The 10,940-nt window shown below is 39.8% G+C and overlaps 1 protein-coding gene across 2 annotated transcripts in view; it reads left to right on the top strand.

Moving 5' to 3' along the window:
• Positions 1-3,859: 3,859 nt before the first annotated feature.
• Positions 3,860-10,940, top strand: part of GABRR3 (gamma-aminobutyric acid type A receptor subunit rho3) — a 47,480-nt gene continuing 40,399 nt past the window's right edge. For both annotated transcript variants that reach the window (XM_088838274.1, XM_055417921.2), the window contains exon 1: positions 3,860-3,984. In XM_088838274.1, coding sequence (XP_088694400.1) covers positions 3,860-3,984 — 125 coding nt within the window. The remainder of the gene's footprint in view (positions 3,985-10,940) is intronic.

Raw genomic sequence — 10,940 nt, 5'->3', positions numbered from 1 at the left:
ATATGTTAAAGGAGTTAGTCATATAGATTCTTGTGTATAGAGTGGGTCAGGCAAGGATGACAATCAGTGCAAAGACCCTGCCGTGTGAGTGTGTTTGGTGTGTTGGAAGAACAGCAAAGAGACCAGAGTTTGTGGAACAGCCCGAGTGGGTGGAGCAGACAGTGGAAAAGCCGGAAGGCAGAAGGAATGGAGAAGTGTAGATTACCTAGCCTTCATAAAGACTTTCACACAGAAGAAAAGGAGCCAGGGCAGAGTTTTGAAGAGAGGAGTAGCTTGATCTGACTTTAATTTTTTAAAGATCACTGGTTGCTGTGTTGAGAAGTAAGTGAAACAAGGAAAGGGGAGAGGCAAGGAGACAAAGCACCACTGCAAACATTCAAGCAAAGGACAAAGGTGGTTAACAGACCAGGGCAGCGGCTGAGCGGCAAGTGGGAAGTCTGTGGATCCTGGATGTGTGTTTAAGGTGGATTGGACAAGGAATGTCAGGGAGAGGAGTCAAGAAGGGACAGTGTTGTTATCAGCTGATTTAGAGAAGGCTGTAGGTGAGCTGCGGGGAGAGGGATATTAACAAGCCTACTTTTGGACGTGTTGAGCTTGAGATACTTTTCAGAAGTCCAAGTACAAATATTAAGCAGGCAGTTGGTGGCTCAGATGGTAAAGAATCTGCCTGCTATGCGGGAGACCTGGGTTTGATCCCTGGGTCAGGAAGATCCCCTGGAGAAGGGAATGGCTACCCACTCCAGTATTCTTGCCTGGAGAATTCCATAGACAGAGGACCCTGGCAGGCTACAGGCCATGGGGTCACAAAGAGTCAGACATGGCTGAGCCACACATGCGTACACATAGTTCTCAAAACCTTGAGAATGGCTGAGATCACAAGAGGATAGGAAGGAGGCGTACTAAAGTACTGAGCACAGAACCACTCAAGTACTGTGAAATCTGAGAGAGGAAGGGGGATCAAATTGTAGAACCGAGAAGGAATAACCAAGATGTAAGAAAAAACAAGCAAGTCCAGGACCCAGAGGGCAGGTGAAGAAAAGGTTTCAGGGAGGAGGGAGAAATCAGGTGTGTCGCTGTTTCCAACAGATCTAGTAAGATAAGCAGAGACCAGACCATTGAAATCACATCCTCCTGGTTGCTGGAGGACCAGAGCACTCTCACTGACCCGTGTGATGTGAGCTGTGAATCCCCAGCCTAGACTCGGGGTTGGAAAATTACGCCCAGTGGGCTGTATTCATCCCACCAAATGGTTTTTACAGTGTTTAATTGAGGGGTGGGGGAGGGACAGATTTCATGAGAAGATGAAAACGCTATGAAATGCAAATATCAGTGTCAACAAGCAAGGCTTACTGCTACACAGCCACACACACACCGAAAAAATATTATAGTGTTTCCCACACTCATTTAGCACAGAATGTTTTTTTTTACAAAACATCTCCAGGGTAGCCAAGAACTGCTTTGGGAACTACTTACGTAGATAATGGTAGAACAGGCTCAGGTACTTGTGAGCACTAGGGGTCAAAAGCCAGGGCCCTGGATCTCACGAGATCACAAACTGACCATGATGGCATCCTTCAGCAGCCAAAGTGACAGCCGCTTACGAGCAGTAGATTCCATGTCCCGGCTATTGTAAATAGTGCTGCAATGAACACTGGGGTGCTTGTGTCTTTTTTAATTATGGTTTTCTCAGGGCATACACCCTCGGAGAAGGCAATGGCAAGCCACTCCAGTACTCTTGCCTAGAAAATCCCATGGACGGAGGAGCCTGGTGGGCTGCAGTCCATGGGGTCGCTAAGGGTCAGACATGACTGAGTGACTTCACTCTCACTTTTCACTTTCACACATTGGAGAAGGAAATGGCAACCCACTCCAGTGTTCTTGCCTGGAGAATCCCAGGGATGGGGGAGCCTGGTGGGCTGCCATCTATGGGGTCACACAGAGTTGGACACGACTGAAGTGACTTAGCAGCAGCAGCAGGGCATACGCCCAGTATTTGTGCACTGTAAAGTGATTATCCTCCAATTAAAGAAAAAGAGAGAGAGAAAATGCTTACACTTTGAGGGGAAAAAAACAAAAAGACCAGCAACTTTTCTCACATTTCTTGTATTGACTGGCTTTTTGCAGAAGAAACCTTACTGGCCCAGAAATAGATGAAAAAAATTGCTCAAACTTCTTTAGCCATTAGGGAAATGAAAAGTAAACCTAAAAGACTGATTGGGTAACATTTAGAAACTTAATTATATTAAAGTCAAAAAAGATTTTAAGAAACGAGAGCTCTCATTCACTGTTAGTGAGGCTGTAAATTGGTGCAACTATTGTGAGCATTATGGTAGTCTCCTATAAATTTGAAGATGTGAAAATTGTTCATCCTAGAGGTTTTATTCCTAGGTATTTATACTAAAGAAACTGTTACATATGAACACAAGAAAATATTGACCAAAATGCACCACAGACTTGATTATAATAGATTATTTATCATAGGAAAATAAGAAATAATGTCCATCAGCAAAAGAATAAATAAATAAAATGTTAATTATCCACACATTGAAGTATTGTATTGCACTTAAAAATGAATTGAGTAGGACTACATCTATCGACATAATAAATCTAAGCATAATGTGGAGAGAAAAAAGTATGTTGCAGAGGTAAAGGTATAATTTAACACCATTTTTATACAGTTTTCTGAAATGTGCAAAAAAAACTGTAGATTATTTATGAATATATATAAAAGCATATATTATGAATATATATAAAAGCATTAATGATAAACATGAAATAGGGGATGAAGGGAAAGGTAAAGACTTATTACTTTATTCTGTATATTTGTAATATTTATAATATTTTATATTAAACACATTTAAAGAGGAAATACTTGCCCCAAAAAGCATAGGAGGTGTTAATCCATGGGCTAAGAAAAGAGGAAACCCAAGTCAAAATAAGCATAATCAAGCAGTAACACAAGATATGCAGTGTCAAGGAGACAAATTAATTTGAGGAAATTTAAGAATTTCCTTCACACTATATTCCTGGGAAGAAAACAGCATTCTTTTTCAGTCCTAGTAAATAGTCGGCTGTCACTGACTTGTTCACCTTTTATTTTAGAGCTGAAGAAACTGAATTTCACTCTCATACCCGTGCATTGGCACTTTGCATTATAGAGGGACTATTTCTACTCAATATGTGCAAAGTATCTTTAGCCTCCTATGTGGCCATAATTTAACATAATTCCTTACCCTCTGCCCAAGGCTAATTTCTTCTCTTATTTATCTGGCTGCTCACCATATTAAACCTTAAATTGAACCACTTGATTGATATCAATGGAATAAACCACCATCTTAAAATATGATTATTTATTTGACAAAATAATCATTGAATTTTGTCTGTACTCTGGCAATCTGTACACATTTGGAGAAGGAAAGATTCCTTTCTGGATTAAACTAATCATCTTTGTTCTCATTAAGCATATTATTTTGCTGAGTCGTTAAATATATTCAAATGATATTGTGTTGGATTAAGGGGACTTAAAGCCTAACCTCACTTCTTTGTCTGCCTACGACTGTCACTGAGATTTTATTGGGTCCAGGATCAAGCATCCCACTAAGAACCTTCCCTGCAAAAAATGAAAAAATCTGCTTTGTTTTTCTTGAATGGCTGATGATCCAGACAGATGTTTGCCTCTAAATGATGTCAATCCACTTAACCTACTAAAACAAAGGACACAGCCCTGAAAGCAATGTCTCTATTTCTTCCTTGATACCTTTTTACCTGGCACTCTAATTACTTTTAAAAGGACAAGTGAAGAAGCAGTATTGATAACAGCATTGGTTGTATCTGTCCACATTTCTTTCTTTTGGAAGAGATGATCCTGGCTTCCCAGTTGGTTTTCTTCATCTGCATCTGGATCACACTGATGCCAAATGCTTCTGTTGTTGCTGAAATCAAGACACCCCACCCACGCTGCTCCTCTTCAATGGAACAGACTCGGTAAGACACCCATACTATAGTCCCAATTTCTCTCACCAGCTGCCTCAGACCTATGGGAAATATATCTTTAATGGTAGCACATTTGTGGCAGTGATTGTCCCTAGAGAGGGTGCTCACTCATCAAAATAAATCACTTTTGGTTATCATAGAAAGAACAGAATCTAGGGTTCATGCTGGCATTTCCGTGCTTAATTTTATTCAAAGTAGTTAAAGGGCTCTTGTATGAGTCTTCTCTCAGGGATTGTATTTCTCCAATGAGCAATGCATTTATCATTAATAATGACATGAGTTTAATGTTCCATCAAAAATTTTGGAGTAGAAATTAGTCTAAGTACCAATTTCTGATGTCAAGTACTTGCAGAGTGTATATAGTTCTCTATACTGATGAGACAGTACCGAAAGGCATCAAAGCCATTTGTTGTTTTTCAAGATTCATTTTCCATTTCGAAAATCATCTTTGAAATATCATCCTGAATGTCAATACATTGTCATTACTATCCTGTCCTCAATAATCAGGGTATGTTTGGATCTGCTAGTGAAGGGGCATAGGTCTCTACTAGAATGACCAGTTCATCTGGTTTGCCTGGGGCTCCATGGTCTTTTGGAGAAGGAAATGGCAACCCACTCCAGTACTTCTGCCTGGAGAATTCCATGGATGGAAGAGCCTGGTGGGCTGCAGTCCATGGGGTCGCTCAGAGTAGGACACGACTGAGCTACTTTACTTTCACTTTCATGAATTGGAGAAGGAAATGGCAACCCACTCCGGTGTTCTTGCCTGGAGAATCCCAGGGACAGGGGAGCCTGGTGGGCTACCGTCTGTGGGGTGACACAGAGTCGGGCACGACTGAAGCAACTTAGCAGCCATGGTCTTCAGCGCTAGAAGTCCCAGGAACCCCCTCAGTCTCAAACTAGAACAACTAGACACCGTAGTACACAGGTAGTGCTTCCCTAGTGACTCAGTAGTAAAGAATCTGCCTGCAATTCAAGTGACTCAGGAGATAAGAGTTCGATCCATGGATCAGGAGAATCCCCTGGAGAAAGAAATGGCAACCCACTCCAGTATTCTTGCCTGGGAAATCCCTTGGACAGAGGAGCCTGGGGACTGCAGTCCATGGAGTTTCAAAGAATCAGACACAAGTGAGCAACTGAGCATGCATGTAGCCCAGTGCAATGCCTAGTACTACCCAGGTAACTTTAATAACCAATGAATAGCCTCCTGTGCTAGGGAAAGTCTTTCCTTCTCACCAAGTGCAAGAGTCCCAAAAAGACCCAGTAAGAGAAATTGAGGAATGAAAGTGAGTGAGATCACCCCGCCAACCTTGGTGACATATGTTTCAGCCAGATTGCTCTCACATTTTGAATATTTATGAAGCACTCACTATAAGATCAGGAAAGAGAACATAAAAATTTAATAAATCCTTCTGAAGCCTCAGGTTTAATGACCAAAAACAAAAGCACTGCGGGGGAGTGGGGAGGAGTGGTTGCTAGAGTCCTGATTCCTGCTCTGCTCTTAGAAATCAAACCATCTCCCATACTTCCCTTCCAGACTTGGCTTCCACACTCAGATCGACGATGTTATGAAGTCTTGTCCCTTTTAAACACTTTCTGTCTCCCCCGAGGCAATTAGGCAAGCAATATTTAGGAAATGTGAGGCTATCCAACCAGGCTGTGTGTTTTTTTCAGGCTGCTTATAACGTCTAGTGTGTTTTGGTAGGATATTGTATCAATTTTGAAACAAATGGAGATTGCTTAAAATATCATCTGTGACTTAAACAGTAGGGGGTTTGCCCACTTTGTTTAGTGGATGTGTAGATAAGAAGGGAGATAGTCATAGGGACTCAACAGTCCACCAGCCCACTATTGGTGGGAGAATTGCTGGAGAAAAATCTGCCATGTGTATTTTGTAGGTGTCATTTAATGGGCAAGAAGAAAACATCTTTTTTGTGATGGTGTGAGAATTTCTCTCTCATGTTAAGCGTCTAATTTTTAGACTCTAGTTAAATGAAGAGGGAACCCTGGGCTTTCTACTCTGTGGGGCAAGTGTTTGTTTTCACTCTATATCCTAAGTGATAAGCCACAATATGATTCATTAAAATTTATACCTACCTCTTTTGTTCTTCAAAGAAAAATCCTCTAGGACTCTAGGGATGGCGTAAAATACACACCCTGGTTCAGAAGCAACCACTTACGATGAAAACCATCCATTTCCCCAGTGAACAGAGTAATGCAGCCAGCCAGCTTCTGAGCTGTCATTCAGCACCCTCTCAGGCAGATTTTAAGGCATTTTGACAAAAGTACTGAAATTACTGTGTAAGATAGTTTATAGAGTAAGGAACCCAGGATAATTTAGACCTTAGTATATGAATAAACACTGTGAGGTTCTTTACCCCACATATGATCTGATTATCAATAATTAAATAAGTAATGAATTAATAATCCACTCTGTCATAAGTTCAGTTCAGTTCATTTCAGTCGCTCAGTCATGTCCGACTCTTTGCAACCCCATGGACTGCAGCATGTCAGGCTTCCCTGTCCATCACCAATTCCCGGAGCTTGCTCAAACTCATGCCCATCAAGTCAGTAATGTCAGCTCATAATGCAAGAGAACTAATAGAATGAACATGGAAAGAAGACTTGATCTTTCTTTGAAAATTAAGAAGTATATTTGTATATATTAGGTCACATTTATGTACATTATTTTGAGCCAGTTTTCCTACCATCCTTAAACAGGCTATTAACTATTTACATTCAGAATATAATTTTACTTTTTGCCCAAAGACTCCCTTTTTTATCCAAATACTTTAAAAATCTTTCATCCAAAGATTCATCCCTTTATTTCTTAAAAACAAAGTAGGGGAGAGGAGGAGTTGGTGAATAAATTAAGTATGGCAGGGGAAAATATTCCTGTTTGGCCTAGGGGAGAGATCTGGCTCCCCAGTGATGCAAAGAGGATTAAGCATCCAGACTTGCTGAATATTTATTCATCCTTTCAGCAACTGTACTGAGTGCCCTCTGTAATGACAAGTATTGGGTTGGGAGTTAAGAAGAACATACTGTCTCAGCCTTAAGAGTAATCAGCAGAGTGCCCAGTTTCTGTGTAAATCAGCTTGCAAGAGTCAGTCGTGACATTTTAAGGCTGCTAAAATTAAACTTAGTAAAAATTAACTTATACAGACATACAATTAAATAAATTATTTTTAATGAAAGTAATAAATACTTAAAGTTCACCATTTCCTAACTACTTTACTACATGTTACTATCGTGTATTGTTCTCCACTATTTGTATCTATTGATATCAGGAAGAAATACTACACTGTACTGTAATATAGTATGCTACGCTGTTCGCTCAGTCATGTCCAACTCTTTGTGACCCCACGGACTGCAGCACGCCAGGCTTCCCTGTCCTTCACCATCTCCTGCAGCTTGCTCAGATTCATATCCACTGAGTCGATGATGCCATCCAACCATCTCATCCTCTGTTATCCCCTTCTCCTCCTGCCCTCAATGTACTATAGCACAAACTACATAGTATAGTGTAACTGTATATGGTGTACTGGTACTATATGTGCTATACACTAGTATACAGCATGATGTGGCACGCGCTGGTATACAACATGGTGTGGCACGCGCTAGTCTAAGCATGGTGTGGCACGCACTAGTATATCACATAGTGTGGCACACACTAGTCTACAGCATAGTGTGGCACACGCCAGTATATCACATAGTGTGGCACACGCTATACAGCATAGTGTGGCACACGCTAGTATACAGCATGGTGTAGCACGCGCTAGCATACAGCATGGTGTGGCATACGCTAGTATATAGCTTAGTGTGGCATCTACTATGTAGTGTACAACCATATAGTAGGGTATACTACTGGATAAGTAGTATTGTGTATTACACTAATACAGAATACTGTATTATCATATAAACTGTAGTGCACTACCATACACAAAACTTATATTACATTGCATTGTATTGTACTATACTATACTATGGGCTACACACTTCTCTGTCATATCCTTAGCTTGAAATCAGCTGTGATGACAGTATGGAAATCAGGAAACACCACCAACAGGGCTTTTCTTCCTAGAGAGTTTCTTGTTAAACATTTACTAGCACATCGAGTGGAGAAGGAAATGGCAACCCACTCCAGTGTTCTTGCCTGGAGAATCCCAGGGTGGGGAGAGCCTGGTGGGCTTCCGTCTATGGGGTCACACAGAGTTGGACACGACTGAAGTGACTTAGCAGCAGCAGCAGCACATTGAGAACCTAATGTAGAAGCCAGGAGTGTCCCCGAGATTGCCAATTCAAACTGCTCTGCAAGTAAGACAGAAGTGGCTGGCAGAGACTGAGGCTATTATGGGCTCCATGTTCCTCTAGGGGCAGAGGCTGGTCAGGTTAAGACTTTTCTTCTTGGAAGAGAACTTCAGCCCGGTGTCGCTAGATTTCCTGATTTTTCAAAAGAAGAATTCAGATTTTCAAGCAAAATTTTCCAATTTAATACAAAAGGTTTCTTTCAGTAATGACTAAAAGTAGAATCATTTTTTCTAGAAAAAGGAAGAAGGCAGAAAACAAAGGGTCTTCAAATGATTCTTAGAGGGAATCAGACCAGAAAGTTCTGAGCTAGATCTGGTTCTCTGTCATAAATTAACCTCCCCTTTAAGCACATTTGTTTCTTTTGCCTTTGTCTGTTTTATTTGTCTTCATTTTATTAAACTTTCTACTTGTATGCTTTTTTTTTTTCAAGTCAGGGGTCTTCAAATAGGACACTCATGCTCCTAGAGTATAATGTTCCCCTAAGGGTGCATGCAAGCTCTCAGAGGCACATGTGAGCATGAAAAGTTCTAAAATAATTATTTCTGGATCTCTGACTTCCTCTGACCTCTTTCCTAAAATGGATCCTCCTGAAAATTTGCCTGCAGTCTTCTCTCTAGCCTCCCTTTAATGATTGCTCTGTCCCATTTGGCAAAATAAAAGCACACACACCTCTTCCTTTTTCTGAATCTTAACCGTGTGTGTTACACGAGTGGATAAAACCCACCCGGGTACAAAGGATCCATTACAGATGTTGTTGTTAAGGCAGCTGATGACTTTAGTTTGAATAACACATCCTTTTCCAAACTGTTTTCCTTTTTTTTTTGCTTTCAGCAATATTGAAGAAAGAACCCACCTAATTTGTCAGATTATAAATCATTAGAAAGAAGTCTTGATGAAACACCACAATGTGAATTTTGAAAAATAAGTAAGAAGGAATTGTTTAAGTTATAGTCCTGAAACAAAATTTCTTCCAATTCCATGTCCATGAACAAAGTTTTTCTGTATTTTCATCTATAGAAGTGAAAAATAGGATCAAGGAAATGTAAATCAAAACCATGAGATATCACCTCACATCTATTAGAGGGGCTTTATCAAAAAAGACAAGAAATAACAAATGCAATGAGTAATATCCATACACAGATACACAAAATAGGGAAAATGTACCATCACTTTATTAAGAAATACTTCTCCAATAAAATATAATCATAATTTTAATAATGATTATCAACATTTATATGAGTTATGTTTTGCTCCATTTTTAATAGTCATAGAGGCTACAAAATAATTTATTTTAGTGTGTATACATGTCTTCTTGGAAAGAAGTATGACAGGTGATAAAATTCAATAAAGAAAATAAAATGGAAATGCAAGTTTCAAGAAAACGAATGAGACAAAACTTCTGGTTTTTAAAGAGGAGCTTATTCATGTATTTTAAAATGCATATTTTGAGTATTTCAGGTTCATTGGATACATTTAAAGGAGGAATATAAGTTTTATTTTAAATTATCAATATTAATTTTAAATTTTATGATGAAAAAATTGAAGATGACTACTTAAATATGTGTGAGGTTTTCAAAATTATTTCAGAGGGTGTTTAAGCCCATAAACCTTTTTGAGAAATAGATGGTGTATAAAGTCAAAAGTAAGTAAACATAGGACATCTCACTGCACATAAGTAGAGCCCTCAGGTAAGAAGAGGTGTGTGTGCTTTTAGGAACTGCCAGGAGTGCCCTTCACGCACGCGTGCTCAGTCATTCAGTCCTGTCCAACTCTGCGACCTCACGGACTGTAGCCGGCCAGGCTTCTCCGTCCTTGGGATTGCCCAGTCAGGAAGATTGGAGTGGGTTGCCATTTCCTACTCCAGGGGATCTTCCCAACCCAGGGATCAAACCCTGTCTCCTGCTTGGCAAGCAGATTTGTAACCCTTGTGCCACCTGGGGAGCTTCTTGCCTTTCATAGCAGGTGGCATGTTCATTGTTCTGGAGATTCTTTCTTTGTTTTTTAAGGATTACAATTCTGGAAATTTATTAGGATTTTTTTTCTTCACTAGGGAAGCTCCATGCAAAAGATACAACATACAGAATATCTTTAAATAACACAACTCCCAGACAGGGACAGGGTGATACTTGGGGGAGGGGCATTCTGTCTTTGCTTTTCTATGTTCTATTTTTAATTTTTAAATTTTTTTTTTTATTCCTCTGGATGGAATTTCTGAGATGGGTATCCTGGGGATTCTTAATTAAAATTCATCCCTTCCAATCTCTGGAGGGCTATGCTTTCGAAAAGAGTACTAGAGATTGCCATTGAGTTATATTGCTAAAGAAGTTCACAAATTTCCATGAATTTCTACCCAATGTAATATTCCAATTTTTCTTAAAATAATAACAACCAGCTAGCTTTTATAAAACGTCTATTATTTTCCAGACCAGTAGTTCTCCTGAGAAATTGTTATAAATGCAAATTCTCATACCCTAAAACTATGGAATCAGAAACTCTAGGCATGGAGCCCACCAAACCTGGTAATTGAGATTCATGCCAAAGAATATAGTACTTACAAAACATGTGGTAGAGGGCCTGGAACACAATAGGCATTTAATAAAAACTAGCTGCTATTACTTTTTCAATCAATGGATCAT

The sequence above is a fragment of the Moschus berezovskii genome, chromosome 1 (genome assembly GCF_049115385.1).
Source record: "Moschus berezovskii isolate FMDL1 chromosome 1, NW_MosBer_1.0, whole genome shotgun sequence".
In the NCBI taxonomy this organism is placed as follows: Eukaryota; Metazoa; Chordata; class Mammalia; order Artiodactyla; family Moschidae; genus Moschus; species Moschus berezovskii.
This window is presented reverse-complemented; position numbering and strand designations above follow the sequence as displayed.